Source organism: Podarcis muralis, chromosome 12 (genome assembly GCF_964188315.1).
Source record: "Podarcis muralis chromosome 12, rPodMur119.hap1.1, whole genome shotgun sequence".
Lineage (NCBI taxonomy): Eukaryota > Metazoa > Chordata > Lepidosauria > Squamata > Lacertidae > Podarcis > Podarcis muralis.
Genome location: NC_135666.1, coordinates 793315 through 818981, shown reverse-complemented (window position 1 = coordinate 818981; position 25667 = coordinate 793315). Strand labels below are relative to the sequence as shown.

The 25667-nt window shown below is 55.1% G+C and overlaps 1 protein-coding gene across 2 annotated transcripts in view; it reads right to left on the bottom strand.

Moving 5' to 3' along the window:
* Window positions 1-23958, bottom strand: part of KCNH2 (potassium voltage-gated channel subfamily H member 2) — an 82840-nt gene extending 58882 nt beyond the window's left edge. Inside the window, exons 1-2 of one of the 2 annotated variants that reach the window (XM_028750198.2) lie at window positions 23258-23958; window positions 14164-14394 (exon numbers count right to left, since the gene is read on the bottom strand). In XM_028750198.2, the coding sequence (XP_028606031.2) occupies window positions 14164-14394; window positions 23258-23333 (307 nt within the window). In that variant the 5' untranslated portion in view covers window positions 23334-23958. Of the gene's footprint in view, window positions 1-4941; window positions 5024-14163; window positions 14395-23257 lie in introns of those variants that run through there. The other variant, XM_077916604.1, reaches the window with a different exon arrangement.
* Window positions 23959-25667: the final 1709 nt, after the last annotated feature.

Below are 25667 nucleotides of genomic sequence, written 5' to 3'. Positions count from 1 at the left end.
TTGGAAGGGACCCTGAGGGTCATCTAGTCCAGGCACCCCCAACCTGCGGCCCTCCAGATATTTTGGCCTACAACTCCCATGATCCCTAGCTAACAGGACCACTGTTCAGGGATTATGGGAATTGTAGTCCATCTGGAGGACCGAAGGTTGGAGATGCCTGATCTAGTCCAACTCCCTGCAAAGCAGGAATCCTTTTGGTGACAGTGGGGCTCAGGACCTTGAGATGAAGGGTCTCCGGATCTACCAACTAAGCCATCCCTCCCTGTGGGGAAGAGGGCGCTCGACTGGGTGGGCCTGGGCAGGGTGGTCTTACCATACAGGGCTTGCCAGGAGGGTGTGTGAAGAGGGTCTAGGGGTCTCAGTGGAGCAAGATGAACAGCAGTCCACTGTGTGATGCAGCAGCAAAAAAAGGAGACGCTCTTCTAGGCTGCATCAACAGCAATATAGTGTCCAGACCACGGGAAGTCATAGTCCGGCTCTCTTCTGCCTTGGTCAGGCCACACCAGGAGTCCTGGGTCCAGCTCTGGGTGCCACAATTGAAGAAGGATCTTGACCAGCTGGAAGGTGGGCAGAGGAGGGTGACCAAGATGATCAAAGGTCTGGAAACCAAGCCTGATGAGGAATGGTTGAAGGAGCTGGGGATGTTTAACTTGGAGAAAGGAAGATGGAGAGAAGACACAATAAAGGTAAAGGGACCCCTGACCATTAGATCCAGTCGTGACCGACTCTGGGGTTGCGGCACTCATCTTGCTCTATAGGCCCAGGGAGCCGGCGTACAGCTTCCGGGTCATGTGGCCAGCATGACTAAGCCGCTTCTGGCGAACCAGAGCAGTGCACGGAAACGCCATTTACCTTCCCGCTGGAGTGGTACCTATTTATCTACTTGCACTTTGACGAGCTTTTGAACTGCTAGGTTGGCAGGAGCAGGGACTGAGCAATGGGAGCTCACCTGGTCATTGTGGGGATTTGAACCACTGACCTTCTGTTCATCAAGGCCTAGGCTCTGGGGTTTAACCCACAGCGCCACCTGTGTCCCTCAGAAGACACAATAGCCATCTTCAAATACCTGAAGGGCTGAACATGGAAGATGGGGCAAGCTGGTTTTCTCCTGCTCCAGAGAATAGGACTCAAACCGATGGCTTCAAGTTACAAGAAAGGAGATTCCAACCAAACATCAGGAAGAACTTTCTGATGGCAAGAGCCATTCCATGGTGAAGTGGACTCCTTAAGGTGGTGGCCTCTCTATCCTTGGAGGTTTTGAAGCAGAGGTTGCATGGCCATCTGTCCTGGATGCTTGGGCTGAGACGCCTGCATCGCAGGAGGGTAGACTAGAGGACCCCTGGGGATCCCAGCTCTACATTTCTATCATTCCATGAAGTCTAAAAGCTAGCAGAGCATGGGGAGGGAGACCAAAGAGAGCCTCTCAAAATGGGACAGGGGAGGGCCAGGGGCTGTGTCCCCTCCCAGCTGCCAACCCCCCAGCTCCTGCTCCTCTCCATCACACCCCAGAGCGCTGCTGCTTCTCCCCCCCCCCACGGGTGCCGGAAAAAGAGTGCTGCCCCCCTCCCTATCGCAGGCCCTCTTGACACTATAAATATCCCTGTTGGAGAAGTGAGCCAGCTGCTCTGGAGGACTGGGGGGGTGGGGAGGTCAGAAGATGAGACAGGGAGGGGGGCTGACAAAGTGCAGGTCCTCCAGGCTGGTGCTGAGTGCAGAAGGCCCCTCCCTCGCCCAGGCCCTCCTTGTGCTTGGGGGGGGGGTCACAAGCCGCTGGCACAGCACCCCCTTCACACACACCCCTTGCCCCACCCCAACACTCAGGTGCCCCTCTCTCTTCAGCTAAGAGGCACCACTGAAGGGCCCCCCCTCGCAGACAGGGGACCTTGTCCCTTTTAAGGGTTGGCATTTTCCCGTGCCAGAACGGAGTCCCCAGCACACAGGGCTTCTCCCAGCACCCTCTTCGCCAATCATTATTTCACTTCATTAAATTTACACCCTGCTTGAATGTTTAAGAAAAGCCTCAAAGCCGTTTGCAAAAAAGAAAGACTACACTATAAGACTATCAGTAGGAAGAACGTTTCGATAGCAATAGATTTTAAAAGATTAAAACTTGTGTCAGCTTTTATTCATTTCACAAAACCGATGCTCTTTCCTGTTCTGTTCCTGCCTCTGAGGACGCGTTGCAAAACAGCGCATTGCGCTCCGTGGTTGCGTCAAAAATGCATTGCAGAATCCACTTGTCTGGAGGGGCCCAAGGTAGTCTTGGGGAAGAGGGGGCATCTAGCAGATGCGGAGTGCCTGTTGCTTGGCTGCCAGTCCCTCCCCAAACGCTAGGAATCAGGCAGCAGTGCCCCTGAGCGGATGCAGAGCGCCATTCCCCCTGCAGCTGCAACCACATCTCTGAAACAAAGCAGAAGGCGGCAGAACGTCCCAAGGAGGAGCCAGGCCGGGAACCTCTCATAAGAGGAGGTGTCTGGATCAGGCCCATAGATGGGCTATTGGCTGGTCCAGCAGGTTCTTCAAGTCCAGCCTCCTGCTCTCCCAGGGGCCAACCGGCTGCCCATCAGGAGTAACCACAAGCTGGAACCCAAGAGCCCAGTCCCCCCTTGCACTTCCTGGCCTACTGCCTCTGAGGGTGGAGGTGTGGCAGGAATCTATGTATAGGTTGGGGGGGAGGGGTTGCCCCTCCAGCAGATATCAGGCACATGCAGACCACTACCAAAACCAGCACAATCACTTTTGTGATTTGTCCCCACAAAACACTTCATCACTGTTTCTTCCTATCTATCCAAAGGGCCTTTGCTGCACGATGCCAAATGTAAGAATTCACTGATAAATGTTATCTATGTACTGGCTCCCTGGGGAAACTTCAGAAATTCACAGAGACATGTTACTCAGCTGCTCAGCAGCCCCTCTGCCTGAGGGATCATCCCTGGCATCCTGATACCTGAGGGCCAGACAGGTAGCCATTCCAGAAATAACAAACCCAGAGGAAGACAAAAGGGTGGGATGAACTTGGCTGGGAAACAGGGAAATGTAAAGATCTCTCTTGTTCCACTTGATGGGTGTTTGGTGGAGGGCAAGGGGAACCATGGGGCAGGGTCCAGGATGCCCAGATTACTGCCACCAGACCTCCCCTTTCATGATTTAGTTTGGGGTGGTTGTAACATGGGGATTAGCAGCTAATAAAAGTTTGTTCGTGATGTATGAGTGATGTAGTTTTTTGGGGGTGTAACATGGGGATTAGCAGCTAATAAAAGTTGGGGTCTTCTTTTGTTTGGGGCTTCCATCTTGTTCCACCTGGTGGCAGGTGGGGGTCCTGTTGCGACAGTCTTCAGTCAAGACCAAGCCTACTGGCTGCTGTTTTGCTCTGGTCTTCCTGGCTGGTCTCCTTGTTTTTTGTCCAAGGGAGCCCTCAGATTTCTCCATTAACAGTTGCACAGCACAGCTATCAGGTTATGCAGAAGAAGAGGCAGCTGGGTCAGGCCAGAGGCCCCTCTAGACCAGCCTCCTCTTCTCACAGCAGCCAAGCAGATGCCCCAACGCGGAGCCTGCAAGCAGGATCTGGGCCCCTGAGCCCTCTCTCCTCCCAGGGCTTCCAGCAACTGTGATTCGGAAGAGTGTTTGAAATTAGTGGCTGGTGGCCCCTTGCGACTAAGAGAAGCTGTCCCGGTGCCAGGATGGGGCCTGACAGCTCCACCACCTGAAGGTGCCTGCCTGAGGATCACGGGATCTGGGCTGCTTTCACTCACCAAAGCTCCATTCTGTAGTATTCGATCAGTTATCTGCACAATCGGAATGAATTTCTGGAACCAAAATGGCTTTTTCTGCGCAGCCTGAGCAGGAGCCGGGAACAATGCTGTAGTTAATTGCTGGCGCTCGTCTTCGCCTCCCGCACCGCCCTGCCCTGCTCACAGTTGTGGAGAATATTCCTACATTATGAATGGTCTGTGTCACCATTCAGAAAAATAGGGAGGGCAGGAAGAGGCCAATCTAATTCCTGATCAAGGAATTTTTCTTCTTGAAGTTCTCAGCGTTCTTAACTGAGCTCAAGGTGATCCTTGATGCTTAACTGAGAATCAATGCCAGTCAGTCCATCGTTTGAAAAATAAGACTTCAGAGGCCTCTTGCCCCCAAAATGGCAACTTTCCATTCTCTCTGGGCGACTGCAACCTTGGCTGAAGGGGCCATTTGGGGCAGAGCTGATCTCTCTGAGTTTCTAGCACTGATTCAGAAGCATTTCTGCCTCTGAGGGGGGAGGCAGAGCAGAGTAGTCCTGGCTGGGAGCCATCCATAGCCCTCTCCTCCCAACCCTGGGTGGGAACCCCTCTGGAGGCCTCCGCTCCCCACCTTTGGAAATTGCAACCCCTGAATCCGTGCACATGGCAGCTCAGCTCCAGAGCACCTGCGCTGCATGCAGAAGGTCTCAGTTCCGGTCTCCAACGGCTGGGCCATGTCTCCCTTCCTGAGCCCTGGAGGCTCCTGGCTGCCAGTCCGTGCAGGCAGTCTTGTGCTGTAGACATAGACCCCACAGATGCCGCCGCCTATGGTGCTTCCACAACAGCTGGGCCTGTTGGCACCCCCCAAAAAGTGGCTCTCCGCCCCCGCTAAATCTCAGCTGCCAGCGCCCTCCCGCCCTGGCGAGGCCGCCTCCCTCCTCCTGCCGGCCTCCCCAGCCCTGACGCAGCCCAGACGCTGCTGCTCCGGAGACACAAAGCATACACAGCTGTCAGCAGGGTGGCCTGGCTGCCAAAAGCCCTTCAAGGAGGAGGAGGAGGAGAAGGAAGACTCAGCCAAGGCCGCTCCGGCACAAGCCTGGAAGGAACTCAGGGGCAAGCGGGTCTGGGGGGCTCACAGGCAGTCCCAAAGGAAGCACAAACGCTCCCCTCCCGCCCCAAACACCCAGCAGCAGCCAACCCACCAGCCATGCCCCCGGCAGACCTTGAACTGGATGTGAGGGAGCCAAATTCGAGTCCTGGCCTCTGCGGAGGGGAAGCGCTGGTCTCCTCTTGGAGAAGGCGACTGGAAGGGGCTCTGGACCGCAAGAGAATGGCCGCACTGAGGGAGGGGCTCCTGTGCCCTCCTTGCCCCCTCCCACATGGCAGAGCCCTGACCAGCTGCCCTTTGACCCCTGCTATCAGCAGCCAGGAATAGCCTGGAGATAAATGCTCCCCCCCTCTTCCCGGCACCCCCCCCCCCCACTTTTCAAAGGGCTTGAAAGTAGCGCAGCGCTACAAAATGCCACGGGTGGCAAGGGTGCCTGGGCTGGTGGGGGCTCTCCCCTCCCACAAGAGAATTGTTTGCACAACGAGGGCCTCGGTTGTATTAGCTGAGAAGGCCAGGGCAAAAGTGCCCCCCCCCACATCCAAGAACAGCACCCATCCCCAGAGAGAGACAGCAGTATTTTCTATTCTCTGCCCCTTCCCCCCCCCCCAAGGCAGGATCCTGCTCCTCCTGCAGCCCAACCACCACAGCTGCCACCGTCAGACATTTCGGGCTTGGCACCCTCTCGCAATTAACTCCTAATTAGCCCCTTTGCCAGCAAGCGAAGCGGGAGATGATGTGAGGAGGAGGAGGAGGAGGGTGCTATTTGAATGCACCGCAAGCCCCTCAAACTCACTTTCCGGAAGAAGGGAGAGGCTGGGTCTGCTCCCCCCCCCCCCCGCCGCCTTTCTTAGCCAAGGGGCCAGAGGTCTCCTTCCATTTTCATTTTAATGCAAAATCTGTTGTAATGGATTTCGAAGTAATGCTTTAATGCACCGGAATGCTTTGGGGGCAGCGGCACGTTCAGCCGCGGAGATTGGCACTTGCAGCCTCTAATGAATAAATGAGCAGCTGAGACTTGGCTGAGCAGAGCCAGGCTCCTTGGCGAGGGGGGGGGGAGAAGAGAACAGGCCCCCCAGCCAGCCTTTTGCAAAGTTTCCTGGATCAATGCAAACTGCTTCTGCCTTCTTTATTCCAGCATGGGGGGTGTTCGTGTTCATACAGAGGCCTGAAGATGGGGGGGGGGGAGGGCACCCCGTGCTCAATCTTTTTTTTGGGGGGGGGGCAGATTGAGTGACAGAATTGTGGAGTTGGAAGGGACCTCCAGGATTCCGCTGCTCCAACCCCCTGCAAGGCACACAAACCAGTTTGGGAATCCTCTTGATTCTGGGTGGGTTGCCAGAGAGCTTCTGTTTCCCAAGGAAAGTTTTCTTCTTTAAAATCATGAATGCAGTTAATGAGTGGAGGGAGGTGCTTGTCCCTCTGGGGCCGCGGGATCCATCTGTCTGGCACCCTGCAAGCAGGGGAAATTGCACTGGGAGAGATAACATCCTCTGCCCTTTTAAAATGTGGGGGGTTCGGGGGGGGGGGGGGCTATTGGGCTGCTATTTTTATTTTGATTATGTATTTTGTGGTTTTAGATTTTGATTTTATTCTGTGAACCGCCCTGAGACCTCCAGGTACATCTGTACATCATTTTCATAATATTTTCCTTTAACACCGTACATCTGGCCCAGCATGCTGTTCTCACAGGGGCCAAATACCCATAGGAACCTAGGAATCTAGATAAAAAGGTAAAGGGACCCCTGACCATTAGGTCCAGTCGTGGCCGACTCTGGGGTTGCGGCGCTCATCTCGCTTTATTGGCCGAGGGAGCCGGCATCCAGCTTCTGGGTCATGTGGCCAGCAGGACTAAGCCGCTTCTGGAGAACTAGAGCCATGCACAGAAACACCATTTACCTTCCCGCCAGAGCGGTACCTATTTATCTACTTGCACTTTGAGGTGCTTCCGAATTGCCAGGTGGGCAGGAGCAGGGACCGAGCAACGGGAGCTCAACCCGTCGCGGGGATTCGAACTGCCAACCTTCTGATCTGCCAGCCCGGTTTAGACCGCAGCGCCACCTGTGTCCCTATAAGCAGGAAGGAGGGGAGGTCAAAGGGGGCAGAGCTGGGGAAGTGGGAGAGGGATGGGGTCCTCTCCTGGCGCAAATCGGCCCGCAGTTGTGTAGACATTTCTGATGGCCGACCTGGCAGGGCTCTCCAGATCAAGAAGAACGAAGGGCTGGCATCTTTGGGGAGAGGAGGAGAGGGGGGCAAGGACCTACCAGGGGTGGGGAGGAGTACAGAACATACGGCGAGTCCTGCTGGATCAGGCCCATAGGGTAAGCTTACCAGATATTTCCCAAGGAATCCAGGGACATTTTTCAACTTCATTAGGAATGATAGGATTTTGTCAGGGGACTGATTTGTAATTCCAGGAAACGGGGACGTCTGGCAACCTTGCCACAGGGGCCCATCTGGTCCAGCCTCCTGCTTTCACCGCAGCCACCCGGGTGCCCCAAAGGGAAGCCCTCAAGCAGGATTTGAACCCGAGTCCTCTCCCCTCCTGCAGTTCCCAGACTTCAGAGGGCAGGGCAGAGACCCCGACTAGCGGCTCTTGCTAGCCTTATCCCTGCCTTGTCTCCCCTCCTTCCATCCCTGCCTCCTGGGGGAGAAGGGAAGAGCTCCTGCCTTCTGTTCCCCTCAAAGAAGGGGGGGGGGAGAGGAGGCCCTGGCAGCCTCTCTTCCAAGCCACCCCCTCCCCCCCCCCCCGGGTTCACTGCCCGGCTGAGGCTCCTTGAGGAGTTTGCTGCTCCTGCCCCCAAACAGCTGGACCTTCTCTCTGGCCCCAAAGCTCAAAGAACAGGACCCAGATGCTCTTCCCAAACCCCCTTCTGCACCCCATCTTTGAACCCAACAAACCCAGATATTCTTCCCCAGCTCAGCACTATGACACGCTGTGGCAGACCGTAAAGGGACGCCCTGATTCCTGGGGGGGCTGGGGGGGGGGGCAGGATCTTAGGAAGCCACCTTACAGAGAGTGCCTCCAGCTCAGCCTGGTCTCCTGGCAGCAATGGCTCTCCAGGAGTCCAGGCAGAGGAGATTCTCCCACCCCTAGCTGGAGATGACAGGGGGGACTGAACCCGGGACTCTCTCCCACAGCCATGGCCTTTCCTTGAGAGAGAAGGGGACTCTCCCCAGAGCAGGCAAGGCATCCTTCCTTTCCCTTTGTTGGAAAATTTAGGGCAGAGGGAAGAAAGTCCTTCTTCACGCAGCACAGAGTTAACCTGTGGAACTCACTGCCTCAGGAGGCAGGGATGGCCACCATGCTAGATGGCTTTAAGAGAGGAGGAGACACGTTCATGGAGGAGGAGAAAAGGGCTTTGGAGAGTTCCTTGCCAGGATAACTCTGCTCTGCCTCCCCATCCTGGTCGTTTATAAAGTCCGAGAGGAAGGAAGAGGGAGCATCTCCCCCCGCCCAGCACAGGCCATCTTGCAAGGGGGGGGGAGGGGGGAGAGGCAGCTGGGAGACAGCGCTGGCGGCTCCGGCTTTGTTTACCCGCCTTGCCGGAACTGGGCTGGCTGACGTGAGCCGGAGGGAGAGAAGAGACACCTGGTGCAGGGGCGGGGGGGGGGGGGCAGCCCAGGCGGAACTTGGGCGCTCCCTGCGCCTGGCGCTCCCGCTCAGCCCCACACGGCTGGCACTGCCAAGGAGCTGCAGGGTTTAGAAGGCAAACCCAACCGGAATATTAATATTAATATTATTATTATTAATTACCCCACCCATCCGGATCCCAACTGGTTGACCCCTTTCTTCAACTCCCCGTGCCCCACTGACTGGCTCCCCAAGGCTCCATTGTCCCCCCCCCCATCAATGCCTGGGGTGAGCCTGGAAGGATCCTGATGGAGGAGCAGCAAAGAGAAGGAGAGTGCCTCTGAGCACACGCAGAGTACCTTTCCCTCTCCCTCCCCAGGGCAAATTCATTTTCTGTGGCAAGAGTGACCTTGGGGTGGGCCCTGAAGGGCACCCCCTCCCCTCTGAAGCTGCGGATCCTCCGCCTGCTGAGGCGAACAATGCTTTGGAGACGTTTTCCGCCGCACAGCGCTTTCTAAAATTGTTATTGCCATTATGCCTAAAAATACACTTATCGATTTGCAAAATAATTAACCAGGCAGGTCCCCGACCAGAATGACGGTTAGAGTCCTATAAAACAGCTGCTGTCCCCCCCCCCCAGCCGCTCCCCAGACAAGTTACTCTGGAAAAGAGGAGCAGCAACAGAAGCAGAGAGGCTTGCAGAGTTCAGCACTTGGAGAACAGGAGGGAGAACCTTTAGGACACAGAGGCAGAGAACTGTAGGGTCTGAAGGGACCCCCAGGGCTCATCCAGTCCAACCCCCTCCAGTGCAGGAATTGCAGCTGAAGGATCCCCAATGGGTGGCCATCCAAGCTCTGCTCCAAACCCTGTTGCTGCAACGGATTATCTATTTGCCAGAGGGTTGGACTAGATGACCCTCGAGGTCCCTTCCAGTGCTCCAATTCTACTCTCATTGCTTGAGTGCCGCTTGCTCAACCTCCCAGCCTGCAAGAAGGAAAAACAGATGAGGTGGAAATGGACATGGAATGAACTATGGACTAAGGCAGAGCTTTTTGAATTATGGTCTCCAACCTGGGCTCCAGAAATCTGCATGTTGCCACAGTTAGACCGGCACCAGCAGCAAACTGCGCCTGGGGAATTTGGAACGTGGGCCTTGGGGAACCAGAAGATCCGACAGGAGCCAGCTGCTGCAGTCCCGGCCAGAGATGGGGCCAGCCCTGACCTCAGGCAGAGGGGGGCAGCTGCCTCAGGCAGCAGATTTGGGGTGTCATGAAAGGGATGCCCACGGCTGGCTATCAAACGTTTCGCTGCTGCATTTTGACTGGGGGGTTTTCCGTACCAAGTGTTAAAATAATTTTACTAGCCTTGGAGTATTAGGTGCCCCTTGGCTGGTGGGGGGAGAGGGGGCAGCAAAATGATTTGGGGCGTGGGCCTGACAAGGAATGGCACCCAGGGCAAGGACCAGGGTTTGGGCTAAGGGGACGGAGAGGAGGAGGCTGCATGGTTTCTACACAGCTTTTGCAACAGCCTGAATACGGGGAGCAAAGTGTGTGCATGGCGGGGGGGGGGGAGGTAAAGCCAGGATGGGGGGGGGATTGTTAGCTGAAAAAGGGAGCAGGCAGGGAGAGGAGCCTGCCTGGATCTGTCTTGGGGAGTTTGAGATGCTGAGGACACAGCCAGGAGGACACATCCACAGCCCAGCCCCCTCCGCCCTGCCTGGGACTCTGGCTTCCATGCTGCAGAAGCTGCAGCTTGGGATGAGATGTGGCTCCCCTGGGGGAAGATGTAAACAAAAGCAGCAGTTGAGCCAGGCTGGTTTGTGGGTGGGGGGGGGGAGAAACTGCTGCAACAGCAGAAAAGCAGGAAGCAGGAGCCACACGCAGAGTGTGCAGGCATGTGCTGAAGGGCAGGGGGCCAGGCTGGCCGCTGTCCTCACGAAGGGGCCAGGCTGGACGGAGGCTGGAAGAACGTCGGAATGTAAGAAGAGTCCGGCCTCATCCAGCCTCCTGTTCTCACAGTGGCCCCCCAGCTGTGTTCACATTTTACAAATGACATTTTGCACTTGGCTATTGGCCACTTAGGGACGCGGGTGGCGCTGTGGTCTAAACCCCAGAGCCTAGGACCTGCTGATCAGAAGGTTGGTGGTTCAAATCCCCGTGACGTGGTGAGCTCCCCGTTGCTCAGTCCCTGCTCCTGCCCACCTAGCAGTTCGAAAGCACATCAAAGTGCAAGTAGATAAATAGGTGCCGCTCCAGCGGGAAGGTACATGGCGTTTCCGTAGGCTGCTCTGGTTCGCCAGAAGCGGCTTAGTCATGCTGGCCACATGACCCGGAAGCTGTACGCCGGCTCCCTCGGCCAGTAAAGCGAGATGAGCGCCGCAACCCCAGAGTCGTCCGCGACTGGACCTAATGGTCAGGGGCCCCTTTACCTTTATTGGCCACTTGCGACCAAGTGAAGATGCCTGGGTGCCAGGATGGGGCCAGACATCTTTGCCACCTGAGGATCCTTGTCTCTGGACTGTTTTCACTCACTAAGACCACATCCTGTAGAATTCTATCCGTTATATTTAATCTGCACAATCAGATCATATTTCAGGAACCAAAATGTTTTTTCTGTGCAGCAGGAGCAGTGAAGAATGTTATAGTTAATTGTTGTCTTTGCTTCCACCCTGCTCACAGTTGTGAAGAATATCCCTACGCTATGAATGGTCACCATTCAGAAAACAGTCGGAACAGGCCGATATAGATGTGGACTGTTCTTGGATCAAGGGACTTTTCTTCTTTAAGTTCTCAAAGTCCTTAACTGAGCTCAAGGTGGTCCTCTGATCTAGCCAGATGTTTAACGGATAATCCATCACAGTCAGCCCATTGGTTGAAAAGTAAGACTTCAGAGCCATCTTGCCCCAAAATGGCAAGTAGACATTCCATTTTGGCGACTGCAACCCTGCTTTAAGGAGTCACTTGGCTTATACACCTGAGTTTGTAACACTGCCAGACACATGTGGGAAACCACAAGCGGGACCTGAACACGAGAGCAGCTCTCCCCTCCAGTGGCTTCCAGCAACTGGTACGCAGGATGCAGCCCAAGGGAGCCCATCTAGTCCAGCCTCCTGTTCTTGCGGCAGCCAAATGCCCCCAAGCAACCTAGGGACACAGATAGACTGCCTCTGGGCTTGGAGGCTCCATAAGAGCATCCGAAGAGCCTGGCTGCTGGATCAGACCAATGGCCCATCGAGTCCAAGGTCCTGCTCTCCTGATGGCCAACCAGATGCTCATTATGGGAAAGCACTTCCCTCCTGTGGGCAACTCCCTCCTCAGGGCAGCAGGGCCACCAGCACCCAAGGGCCAGAGCACCTTCAGGCTCCCATCTCCAGGGAGGTGGGAAAGAGCCCCCCCCCAGCCCCGCTGAAACCCTAGAGAGCCACCACCAAGCAGTGTCAATGGCAGAACAGGCAGCCGTCTCTGGTGCATAAGCACCTGCTCTGGATGAGACCCCTGCCAAGGCAGCTTCCAGGCGCCAGCCAGTTTGCTGCCCGCCTGCCAGCTGAAGACCAGGATCTGCCCAAGCGACGTGCCCCCCCCCCCCGCCTCCAGGCCTCTCCACTCAAGAGCCTGCCTGCCTGTGATGAATGCCCCCGTCCCCACAGGCACAAATAGACATAAACCTCACGGCCGCCTGCTTCCTGGGAGGGCTGTGGACGCCTAGGTGGGGGCCGCGGATGCGCCCGGCGTCTCCACGGGGACTGCCAAAACATTCAACAAGCCGTTCCATTAAGCCAGAGGATGGGGGGGGGGGCTTTGACACGAGGGATCCCTTTTCCAGGCTGGGTTTCCCCATTGATGGGCGGGCACAGCTGTAGTGAGGCAGCACTGGGCGCCGGAATTTTGCACCCCTAATAACTTTAGGTTGGCCACTGAGCAAAATACGCTGAACTGGATGGGCCCTTGGCCTGATCCTGCAGGCGACTCCTCTATTATTATCTCCAAAGCCGACTGCTCTGTCTTGCAAGCGACTCCCTGACTTCTCATCACCAAAACGTCTACAGGCGTCATTTGGGCATCTGACACGGAGAAAACCCATTTACCACCACGGCTGGTATTAACCCGGACAAAGATCCCTGGCCATTGGGCTTCCTACGTGATTTATTCTGCGTTCTAGATGTTCTGAGCCTCCCACAGGACCGGAGGCTGAACAGGCTGTTCCGCTTCCCAAATGCTAAATTCCCCCAGGACGTCCCAAGCCAGACGCTTGGCCCACCTGGCCCTCCAGGCCCGCTCCAAGAGGGAAGAGCACCCCTCCAGGCCCCCGGCAGGCAGGCAAGAAGGGGCCCTTCCCAGCCGGCCTCCCCACAGTCCGCCCAGGAAGCCAGGCATGCGGAGCCTGAGCTCTGAGCTGCCCCAAATGCCGACACAGAAGAATTTGAAATATTTTTTCCTAGCTGGGAAGGAGACTGACGGGGCACCAGGGACAAGGCCTCCCTCCTTGATGAGTTCTGGTCGCATGCCAAGTCCCAGGAATTTTGTATCTCCTATCTCTGCCGAGCAAACGCCTTTGCACATTTACTGGGCCACAGAGACTCTGGCTGTTTTCCCCGTCACTCCTCAGAGGGCAGGCTCTGGAAAGGCGCTGAGGCTTCCTGATGCCCCGAGATCCTCTCTGCAGCCCCCCAGCCTCCCTACACACAAATCGCCCAAGAAGTCGAGAGGCAGCGTCTCTCCCATCTCCCCCCCACCCCCCAAACTCAGTGGCTAGCCTTAGCTTTTATCTTTATTACGCATTGTGCTTTCTTAGTACTGTCCCATTGCCCTGAGATCTACAGGTATGGGGCAGTATACACATGTAATTAATAAATAATAAATCAACAAAAATCTGAACGAAAAGGGCCCAGGGCAGGGGGTGGGGGTGGGCAAGAGTGTCAAAGTCCCAAAGGCAACACCATCGCCCCCACCCTTTCAAAATGCCCCTTTTTTATTTTAGCCAAGTCAGAGCAGGGCAACTGGCAGAAAAACAAACGCTTTTATGTACGGCCAACTCGACTTGCGTTCCGGGGGTTGTGCGTAAAGCCAAAATCACGTACGGAATATTCAAAACACATTCTCTGTGCCCCTTGGAATGCTCCCCCAAGGTGAGCACAATGGCAGGTGGGATTGCAGACAGAGCCCCTGGACGCCTGCCCCCCCCCCTTGCTTTTTCCAGCCAAAATCTCACATGTTGATGCACATGAGTTGCGAGTTTACTGCATACAGACTTCATGCACACACCTAAAACATGGTGAGGAACAGGCCGCGAAATATACCAGGCCAAGGACCCTCAATGCACCTGCCGTGATGCCAAGCAAGCACAGGATTCGCATCTGCCACACAACATTAGCCTCTCCGGATCTGCAGCTTGCTTGTTTTGCACAGAGGACTTCAAGGCTGCAAAGCACTTGGGAGAATCTTCAAAATCAGAGTGACGGAGCAGGACTGCCCTGTGGTCAAGAGAAGGAGCTTGTGTGGCCCCCCTGCAGCCCCACGTGCCCCCGCCATGGCTTCCAAGGCAGGAGACATTATGCAGAAATCAGCAAACACAGCGTCCTTCTGCATAATTCATCAGGGTGGCAAAGCGAGGCTCCTCTGCGCTGGGAAAACATTAATGCAGAATCTAATGTTCCTTGACAAGAGGAAGTGGGCACGTTAAGGAGGCACAGGTGGCAGCGGAGGGCTGTGGGGGGGGACAGATTCACCCCTCGGCCCCCTCTCCCTCCCCACAAGCAGGCTCCCTACCGTCTTTCCGGTAGAAGCAGATCTCCACCTTGCGCTCTTCGGAGCCCAGGAGGGCCTGCGCAATCTGCGCCACTGAGGTCTTCTGCGTGCGCGGCCCATAGAGGAAGTCGCAGGTGCAGGGCTTCTGCATGACCTCGGCACGAGTGTAGCCGCAAAGGTCACAGAAGCCATCGTTGCAGTAGATGATGGCGCAGTTCTCCACCCGGGCATTGGCGATGATGAACTTGCGGCCTGCAGGGGGGAAAAGAGACAAGGAATCAGCTTCGGCTGGTGGCCCAGCTGCGCCCCTCTCTGGACAGGGACAGGCTAACTATAAATAATAATAAATAATAATATTTTATTTATTTATACATACATACATACATACATACATACATACATACATACCCCGCCCATCTGGCTGGGTATCCCCAGCCACTCTGGGCGGCTTCCAACAAAATATTAAAATACAATACAGTGGTGCCTCGCAAGACGAAATTAATTCGTTCTGTGAGTTTTTTCGTCTTGCAAATTTTTCGTCTTGCAAAGCACGGTTTCAAAAGAAGTTTTGGAAAAGCTTCAAAAATCACCAAAGTCTTCAAAAACCTCAAAAAAGGCTACCACACCGTGTGCAACTGCACCTCTTCAAGCAATGCACCCTGGGTATTAACAGTTTTAAGAAAAAGGAAACAAACTTGCAAGACGTTTTCGTCTTGCAAAGCAAGCCCATAGGGAAATTTGTCTTGCGAAGCAACTCAAAAAACCAAAAACCCTTTCGTCTTGCGAGTTTTTCGTCTTGCGAGTTTTTCGTCTTGCGAGGTACCACTGTAGTCAGTCAAACATTAAAAGCTTCCCTAAACAGGGCTGCCTTCAGTTGTCTTCTAAAAGTCTGGTGGTTGTTTTTCTGTTTGACATCTAGTGGGAGGGTGTTCCACAGGGCGGGCGCCACCACAGAGAAGGCCCTCTACCTGGTTCCCTGAAACCTCACTTCTCACAGGGAGGCAACCGCCAGAAGACCCTCAGAGCTGGACCTCAGTGTCCAGGCTGAACAATGGGGGTGGAGACGCTCCTTCAGGTATACTGGACCGAGGCTGTTTAGGTCTTTAAAGGTCAACACCAACACTTTGAATTGTGCTCGGAAACGTACTGGGAGCCAATGTAGGTCTTTCAAGACCGGTGTTATGTGGTCTCGGCCTCCGCTCCCAGTCCCCAGTCTAACTGCCACATTCTGGATTAGTTGTAGTTTCCGGGTCACCTTCAAAGGTAGCCCCACAGAGAGTGCATTGCAGTAGTCCAAGCGGGAGATAACCAGAGCATGCACCCCTCTGGAGAGACAGTCTGCGGGCAGGGATGGTCTCATCCTGTGTACCAGATGGAGCTGCCCTGGACACAGAATTGACCTGCGCCTCCATGGACAGCTGTGAGTCCAAAATGACTCCCAGGCTGCGCACCTGGTCCTTCAGGGGCACAGTTACCCCATTCAGGACCAGGGAGTCCTCCACACCCGCCCGCCTCCTGTCCCCCGAAAACAGTACTTCTGTCTTGTCAGGATTCAGCCTCAATCTGTTAGCTGCCATCCATCCTACTGTTGTCTATGCTCTGGTAACTTCTAGGTTAGAATACTGCAACACCTTATATGTGGGTCTGCCTTTGAAGGTGGTCCAGACACTTCAGCGGGTGCAGAATTCAGTGGCCAGGTTGTTCAATGGGACAAGACAGTTTGAGCATATTACACCGATCTTGGCCCAACAGCACCAGTTACACTGATCCTGCCTGGGCCCCTTAGTTTCTGGGCCTAATTCAATTTTGAGCTATAAAGCCTGAAGTGGCTCAGGACCGCAATACCTCAAGGACCCCCTTTCCCCAAATGAAGCACCCCAGACCCTGAGACCATCATCTCGAATGGCAGGAACTGCACCTGGAACAGCCCCCTAACCTTTTCAGAATGGGGCCTTCCATTTTGCTGCAGCTAATGCTTCTGAGGGAGGGAAGCCCCCCCCCCCCCCCCGCTATGCCAACAAGGAGAGGAGGAACAGACTCCACGGGGGGGGGGCATGAAGCACTCCCAGGAAGCCGCCCGCCCCCCCTCCACCAGAGCCCTTCTGGGCCCACTTGGCTCAGCCACGGTCTACACAGCAACTTGCAGCAAGGGCTCCCGGCAGCAGCGTAGCCAGGGGGCAGGGGGGCGCAGGGGGGGGCACACTGGGCGCCACTCACACTCAAGGTCCAAACAGAGGAGTATGGCCTCTTATTTCAAATCACACTGGACAAGCTATTTATATGTTTATTACATTTATCCCCAAACACGTTTTTGAGTTTCTGCTGAAATAAGGCTGCATTTTAATGTTTCAATGTATTTTAATCTTGTTTTTAAATTGTATTTCAATCAATTTGTTTTATATTTGGTGTTAGCCGCCCTGAGCCCGGTCTTGACTGGGGAGGGCGGGGTATAAATAAAATTTGTTATTATTATTATTATTTACACCCCCCCTTTTTTCTCCAAGGAGCTCAGGGTCGTGCGCATGGTTCTCCCTCTTCTCTTCTAATCTCCACAACAACAGCCCTGCAAGGTAGGCCAGGCCGAGAGGCAGGGCCCCAAGGCCACAAGGGAGCAGGGGATTGGAACCCTGGTCTCCCAGGTCCTAGCTTGGCGCTGTAACCACTATGCTGCACTCCCTGGCTCTCACACTGGCTCTCATCTCCTGTGTTTGGCCCACTGCACATACAACAAAAAGCACCCCAGATCCGCTTAGCTGGCAGGCTGATGACCCAGGCTGCCTGACTCGAGAAAAGGCCAATTAAAAATGAGTTCAGGGATGACTAATCTGTGCCAAGCGATGCTCCGTATTCTTTGCACACACGACGACGCCTTCTCCTAAGGCGCCCGCTATTATCTGAAATGGAAGTCGTCCCTTCCACAGACTGCAGCCTCCTCTTCGCACACTGCCAAGGCTGCTCCTCCCCCATTGGCACAATTGTGTGCCCTCTTCCCAAGGTGCCATCTAGTCCCACCCCCTGCAGGAGTTGCAGCTGAAGCATTCCTGACAGATCCAACCTCCAGCAGAGGAGACTCCGCCACCTTAAATTAACGTTTAATTGGAAGCTCCTTTCTTGCAACTCAAATCCGCTCTTTCGGGTCCTCCCCTTGGAACAGAAGACAAGCTTGCTTCACCTTCCATGTGGCAGCTCTTAGATCACTGGCACTCATCCACAAAGGGCCCCCCCTCCGTTTGCTCCCACCTGCTTCCTGACACCCCCAACCTCACCTGCACAAATTAAGAGCTATCCTCACGGACACAAGCAAACTCACAAACAACAAAACCAGCAAAACAATCCAGCCCAGATCTCTCCCAAAAGGATCCCTCCAGGCAGAGAAAGGTCATTGTCACCTTTTAAAGGGACCCATCATATGACAGCCACAAGAAGGGCAAACTCCATGCTAGGGAATGTTAGGAAATAAATAGAAAATATAACAGCCACTGTCATAATGCCCTTATAAAAAATCTACGGTGCAACCACATTTGAAATACTGTGGACAGTTCTGGTGGCCTCACCTCCAGAAGGATGTTTGTAGAGTTGGAAAAAGTTTCAGAAAAGGCCACTGAAATGACCAAGGGGGGGAGGGACTCCCTTATGAAGAAGGGGCGAAGCATTTGCATGGGCTTGGCCAGGATTTTTGTTAGGGGGGACAGAACGATGCGATTGGTCAGTTAATTAAGTATTTCTATTGTTTTACTTGATCTGGGGGGGCGCAGCTACCCGCCCCCCGCTATGCCCATGGCACTGGGGACTTTCACATGTACTGCTAGTAAGCCAGGTTTCCCCCATCCTATATTTCTGCATGTGGTTCTTCCTGCCTAAAGACAGAACCTTACATTTGTCCCTATTGAAATTCATTTTGTTAGCTTGTGCCCAGTTCTCCAGTCTGTGACGGTCATTTTGAATTCTGATTCTGTCTTCTGCAGCATTACCTACTCCTGCCAGTTTGGTGTCTTCTGCAAATTTGTTGAGCATCCCCTCAATTCCTTCATCCAAGTCGTTTATAAAAATGTTAAACAACCACTTGCCCAGGACAGAATCTGTGGCTCCCCACTTGTAACTACCATATTTTTTGCTCTATAAGACTCACTTTTTCCCTCCTAAAAAGTAAGGGGAAATGTGTGTGCGTCTTATGGAGCGAATGCAGGCTGCGCAGCTATCCCAGAAGCCAGAACAGCAAGAGGGATTGCTGCTTTCACTGCGCAGCGATCCCTCTTGCTGTTCTGGCTTCTGAGATTCAGAATATTTTTTTCCTTGTTTTCCTCCTCCCAAAACTAGGTGCGTCTTGTGGTCTGGTGCGTCTTATAGAGCGAAAAATACGGTATTTTCCAGGATGACGAGGAACCATTCATGAGTCCTCTTTGGGTTCAATCAGTCAACCTGCTACAAATCCACCTAACAGTTACCTCGTTCAACCCACATTTTACCAGCTTCTTTGCAAGAATATCATGGGGGACTTTGCCAAAAGCCTTACTGAAATCAAGATACACTCTGTCCACAGCATTCCCCTGATCCATCAAGCTTGTAACTCCATTAAAAAACGAGGCTTGCCTTGTCATGACATACTTTTGAGAAGCCCATGCTGGGTCTTAGGAATCACAGCATCCTTTTCCAAGTACTCACAGACTGACTGTTGAATTATCTGTTCTAGGATCTTTCCTGGTACCAATGTCAAGCTCACGGTCAATGTTTACCAGATGGGGACAACATTTGCCCGCCTCCAGTCTGTAGGGACCTCTCCAATAATTCTCAAAGATAATAGACAAAGGCTCTGAGATTACACCTGCAAGCTCCTTTAGTACCCTTGGCTCATCAGGCTGTGGAGATATGAATTCATTTAAAGTAGCTAGTTGTTCCCTTTCCACCTCTTTTCCCATCTTGGGTTGCAATTCCCTCCTTGCATTGTTTATTCTGTTATCGCCAGGTTGGGCATTGGCTTCCTTTTGGGTGAAGACAGAGGCAAAGTAGGAGTTGAATAATTCTGCCTTCTGTCACCCAATAGCATTTCTCCATCTTCTCCAGAGGACTCACCACTTGATCAATCTTCCTTTCCTCTGTATCCTGAAACCCAGGAGGACATGACCACTTCCTCCCAAGTTTCCCTGTCCTTCCACTTCATCTATCAGTTCCTCCCTGTTGGTGAGGACCAGGTCCAAGACAGATGATCCCCTTGTTACTTCTTCCACCTTCTGGGAAATGAAACTGTCAGCGAGGCAATGGAGGAATTTGTCAGGCCTTACATTCTTGGCAGAGTTTGAGTTCCAGCAGATATCAGAGAAGTTGAAGTCTCCCACGAGGACTATATATCTCCTTTTCGAATGTGTGCTAATCTGCTCTCGGAAGGCATCATCCAAGTCTTCAGTCTGGCTTGGCGGTCTATAGCAGACCCCCACAGTAAGGTCACTGTTGCTTCTCTCTCCTACAATTTTAACCCTTATACTCTCATTCTGCTTTCCATGCTCCAGGTCACGGATTTCTTCACAAATATACACATACATCCTTTACATATAATGCTGCTACTCCCCCCTTCCTGTTTGGTCTATTCATTTTGCACAGGTCATACCCCTCAGTTTCTACATCCCAGTCATGAGTCTCATCCCACCACTAAAAGCTCCAGTTCGTCTTGCTTGTTTCCTATACTATGTGCATTTGTGTAGAGACAACTGAAACCATGAGTCATTCCTCTGCACGCTGCTGCCTCTGTCCCCCTCAGTAAATAGTCACCTATCACCACTACACGTCTCTTCCTTCTCTGGGGAACGGCAGGAATTGTTCTGTACACTGTCCCTTCCACTGCCGCCTCAGTACGTTCTGAAGTCTGCAGCCAGTGTGCTTGCTCCTCTGGCTGAGAAACAGTGTCCAAGGTGAGGGTGTGGAATCGTTTTTGTAGCTGCAGAGATACAGCATGGCTCCTGACTGTCCTGCTTTTTTGTGTCTTGTTTCTCCAAGGGTTTGTCTCCTTCTCCTCCTCCTCCTCCCTGGGGGCAGCCTCCCGGCATCTTTGTTCCAGGGGAAGCCCACTCTGGTACACCAAAGCTTCTGGCCCCAAGTTAGTAAGTTAGCGCAGGAAATCCAGTTTGCGTAATTCAAATATACCGTTGCAAAGAAGCCAGACTCTTGCAGCTCACGTTATATTCTTGAGTAATGACGAAAGGGGCCAGGTGGTAGCCGGCCAGCTGCAAATCCATCTCTGCTGCAGGTTAGCCTGCTTGACTGCAGGCCAAGTGACCACAGATCGCAGGACACCTGGCAGCCAGCCCTCCCTAAATGGGGCATTAACAAGCCCAGCTCCGCCAGCAAAGGAGCTGCCTCTCCCAACTGGCAGCCGGGACGGGCAGCGCTCCAGGCGCAGGTGGCTGCCCTGGAGAGAGCGGAGGCAGGCCAGAATCATAGCCATCTTGTCTGCAGAGAAACAGGTGTGGGAAATTTGCCACAGCCTCCAAGCTGAAGCACGATTCTGGCTCTCCCAGACCATCTGCCACCCAGCAGAGCCCACTGGGCAGGAGAGACAGGCTTCCTGAGCATCTCCTTCTGCCGCGAGGCTGAGCCTTCCCAAAAGGATCCAGGTGGCCCTGGTGGCTCGGTCCTAGATCCTGTGCAAGCTGGCTGTGGCCCTGTCTCTCTCTCCGCAGAACCCAGGGATCAAGCCTCAGAGCTCAGCCAAAGCCCAGGCTGCTTAGCAGCTCCAGCTGGGACGACATTCCTCTCCAGCCCAGGGTTTTGCAAGAAAGAGGGGCAAGCTCCTTGCAGAAGGATACTCTGCAAATGTTTGAGAGATCTCCCTTCTTCACATGCTCTAGGGCTGAAAACAGGCTATATGCCTGAGACCCTGTGGCCTCCAGCCTGACTTGGGGAAGGGAGTAGCCACAACCCTTGAACCCCAAACTTTGCTAGCTTTAATTTCCATCTGCCCTTTGCCATTTTCATTCAGTGCAGCCAAGTTAATCTGCCTCCCCCGCCTGCAAATCTCAAAATCCCCCCTTTGATGTCCCAGGCCAGCTTTTGCCTTCCACACTGCGATGTTTATCCAGCTTTTCCACAACCCAAAGTATTTGGAGATGGTTATCAGGCTCCTGGTTGCTCAAGGCGAAGCAGCCCCAACTGTTTAACCTCCCTCACGCAACGTGCTTTCCAGCGCCTTATCTCTCCCTCCCTGAATCCTCTCCAATTTGTCTGCCTTGGCCTTGAAAGGCAGCTGAGGCCTAAGCGGAGGAGGAGAGCGGGCCGCCCTCCGCTGCCACCACCGCTTGCAAGGAGGAGGACGAGGAGGGCGGAAGCAACAGCGGCAGCGGCGGCAGCTGGTCCCCAAGAAAGAAAACAGGCTGCAGCAGCCTTTGCAGAGATGCCACACGGAGAGCCAAGAGGCAGCGGGGTTAAATTACCAGGGGAGAGGGAGGGAAGCAAGGCTGTCCTGGGAAGCCAAAGAACCTCCTCTGGAGGTTTGCAAAGAGCAGGCAGCCAGGCATCTGCCAGGAGGGTTGAGATGTGGGGAAGTCCTGCCCTGCGCACAGGTGGGGGGAGGGGAGGAAGACCCTCCCAGGCCCAGGAGGAGACTCTCTCTCATTTCTTAAGGGAATGGCAGATCTAGATGCTATTTTATTGCTGGGCACAAATAGAAAAACAAGCACCGAGCAAAATGTGGATGGGCGGGTAAGATCCAACTCCGTCAGAGCAAGGGGTTTTGCTTGCACAATGGAATTGCTTTCTTCTTCTTCCTCCCCCAAGGAAAAAAGCACCTCTGAGCCTACCCCCAACGCCTGGTCTCTTTCGCCCTGCTCAGCTCAGGATGATGGGCGCAAAAGGAGAGGCGAGTCTCACATAGTTTTCTTCACCCTGAAATGTTCCCAGTTGCCTTAACTCTGGGGAGGACCAGAAAGTGTTGGTGATTCTTCACAAGTCAGACGGCTCAAGGTTTCAGAACACCATGAAAACAGCCACACAGAGAGAGAGCGCGCATTCTGAGAGGTCACAGGATCACCTCCATCGTTTACCGGTTCCCGCCCCCCCCAAGCTCTGTCCTCCTTAAGATAGCCAGCAGAGGGAAGGCGGGGAAAGGGTTTGGCCGCTCAGTGGCCCCCTTCCACTCCCTTGGCATCAGCCCAGCGGCTCCCCACCAGCAGACACAAAGACACACACCAGGTTATCAACACTGCACAACTGCGTGTGTGCGCCTGCACGTGCACACAACCCCTTTCCAGATACACAAACACCATGAGGCATGCACACATCCAGGCACCCGAACACTACACAAACGCCCACAAGCTGCCATATGCTCCACGCTGCTGCTGTGCAAAATCCCCGTAGCCAGAGATGGAAATCTGGGCGCCTGCAGTGGCGTTTGGGAGGCCGGCACTTGCTCCCCAATAGGGTGCGCTCTTGGTGGGTCCCCCAGCAAGGAGGAAGAGGGACCCCACAGTGGGGAGCTGCCTCTTCCTCCTCCTGCCCTGGGGCCCAGGGACATGCACCCACCACCCCGAAAAGAGAGGTAGGGGGGGTCCCGGGAAGGAGGGCAGACCACTAGGCCTGAGCCCAGGAGTGACTGCAAGGCAAGCAGGCCCCACTCCAAGAGGGGCAGCCGGTCCCTCGCCAGTCCAGGTGGCCAAGCACAGGCCAAGCTGGCAAGCGTCCTGCTGCAAACATAGAGCTGCCCACATCCCCAGGGCAGGTGGACACCCCCAGCAGCAAGGACCCCATTCCCTGGGCAGTTTGGGGGCACAAGGGAGTGGGGCCCGGCCTCCACCTGCAAGCACCCCTTCATAGTGATGCGCACCACCAGCCCCCTCCCACCAGCCCTAGCCTGTCAGCCTGACCCACCTCGCAGGGTTGTTGTAAGGAGAACACAGAGTGGGGGACAGTGGGACAGAAGTGCAAAATAAATAAATGCAACAATAAACAAATGTACAACCCACTTCTGCCTCCAGAGCACCCAACACACAGGGCCGCCACAGACCTGCCTGGAGCTCCCCACATGACCCCCATAATGCGGGAGCACTGACCTCCCCCTTGACCATCCCCAGCCCCAACCGAGCAGCCCCCAATTCCGCTCCGGGACAAGACCCCCTCCACCCCTACTTACTCTGCCCCTCGAACTTGCGGATGATGGTGTCGAGGAAGGTGTTCTGGGGGGCCACGTGCCCGCGCCGGACAGGCATGCTGTCAGCCCATGGGGGTGCCCGGCCTCCCCCGACCCACGCGCAGCCGGGGCCGTCGGCGGAGTGCGAGGGGCGGCCCAGCGCTGGGGCCCGTCAAGCCGCCCGCCGCCCGGCGGGGAGGGGAGGGCGCTCTCCGGCCTCTGCTGCCCCCCAAGCCGCGCCCGGGGCTCGAAGGGGCGCGCTGGGGCCAAGTGGGTCCTTCCGCGCTGCCGACGCGCAGTCCGGCTCCGGGGCGGCGTCGGCGCGGCCGGGCGCTGCTCTCCCGCAGGTGTCGGGGCTTAGGCGGCGGGCAGGGGGCGTCTCCGGGCGGCGCCCAGCCCCACGGGGCGCCCCGACAGCGGCTGGCCCGGGAGCCCCGCCGGGGCCGAGGGAAGCCGCCGTCCGGCCCGGCGCCCCGCGCGCCTCTCCTGCTCGACGGGACGCGCCCGGCTTGGCTCGGCGGCGGCGGCGGAGGCAGCAGGAGCGCCCTTATTTAGGCAAAGGCGAAGGCAGCGGCGGGAGGGACCGGAGGAGGGACGGCAGGCGAGGGGGGGAGGCGGCGGGGCGCCCGCTGGTCTCTCCGGCCGGCTTGCTGCTTCGCCCCGGGGGCGCGTTTCCGCCTTCTGGTCCGCGCAGGAGAGGCTCCGAGCGCGGCGGCGGCGAGGCCGGGCGAGAGATGCGCGGCGGCTCGGCGGCGGCGGAGGGAGAGCCCGGCCGAGGCGGAGCCAGAGCGCGCCGCGCAGCCAATGGAGGCGCCCAGCGCCGCGACGGACGGACCGGGGAGGGTGGAGAGAGAGAGGCGGCTGGGGGAGAGGGGGAAGCGGGGCTGCGCGGGAGCAGCTCCTGCGGGCGCGCAGCCCCGGAACCTATTGGGAACGTGGAGACGCGGGGAGGCGGGCGAGGGCGCAGAGATCGGCGTGGAGCGGACAGCGCGTCCTGGGAGTGCCCGCTCCCTTGGAGACCCCCTCTTCAAGGAGGTGCTTCTACGCTTAGGAGGGGGCGTCCCCCGACCTGAGCCCCTGGCTGGGGGCCCTCTGACCGAGTCCCAGCCCGAGCGGTGCCAGGGAGGAAGGCGGGCTCCCCACGAGGCGTTGTCCGGGCTCCGGAGCTCGAAGGCCAAGGTCGGAGGGAGGCTCGTCGGTGGCCTCTCCCGGAGCTGGCCTGGGGAGCCGGATCAGCTCTTTGCTCCTCGCCAGTTGGTGTTGGTGTGTTTGGGGCGGGGGGAATTCACGCCCCACTTGGTAACCTCCATCATTCGGAAGGGAGCTTCCTGCAGGGCTGCAGCGTTTGACAGAATCCTAGCATTGCACAGTTGGAAGGGACCCCAGGGGTCATCTAGTCCAACCGCTTGCCAGGCAGGAAGTCACAGCTAATCACCGTTGCATCAACCAATTTTGTTGTTGTGGTTTAGTCGTTTAGTCATGTCCACCTCTTTGTGACCCCCTGGACCAGAGCACGCCAGGCCCTCCTGTCTTCCACGGCCTCCCACAGTTTGGTCAAACTCATGCTGGTAGCTTCGAGAACACTATCCAACCATCTCATCCTCTGTCGTCCCCTTCTCCTTGCGCCCTCCATCTTTCCCAACATCAGGGTCTTTTCCAGAGAGTCTTCTCTTCTCAAAGTATTGGAGCCTCAGCTTCAGGATCTGTCCTTCCAGGTAGCACTCAGGGCTGATTTCCTTCAGAATGGAGAGGTTGGATCTTCTTGCAGTCCATGGGACTCTCAAGAGTCTCCTCCAGCATCATAATTCAAAAGCATCCATTCTTCGGCGATCAGCCTTCTTGATGGTCCAGCTCTCATAGGTTCCGTCAACTGATTGACAACTTTTAGTCAACAAAAAAGAATTCCTCCCCAAACACACATAAACCAGCCAGCAGACATAAAAAATATTTACTGTAGGAAAAAGCACCCCCATTTAGCTGAGAAAATGTGCCCCACAGAGCAGAGTGTGAGGAGCTTTTGATCGAAGGGGGGACTGGATCAGGCCAAAGGGGTCCTAGCTAGTCCAGCATCCTGTCCTCACGGGGACCAGCCAGAAACCCTAAAGGAAAAGCCACATCACACCGTTTGTTTTTAACCCACTTGTGGAGACTATCAGAGGTCACAAAAAAGGAATATACGGTAACAACAAGAAGATGAAGAAAACAATAGAGAGAAGATTGGACAGAACTGTGAATATTCAAGCAGCAGCAAGAGAGGTGTTTGGATCCCTTTCTGAGCTCGAAGTATGGGTACCCCCAACAAAAAATTAAAAATTTGGCTTTGTAATTTGGAATTAATGTGATTTGATTGGTTTGTTAATAAAAATTATTTGGAAAAAAAAAGGAAAACCCACATCAGGATCCGAACTCGCCT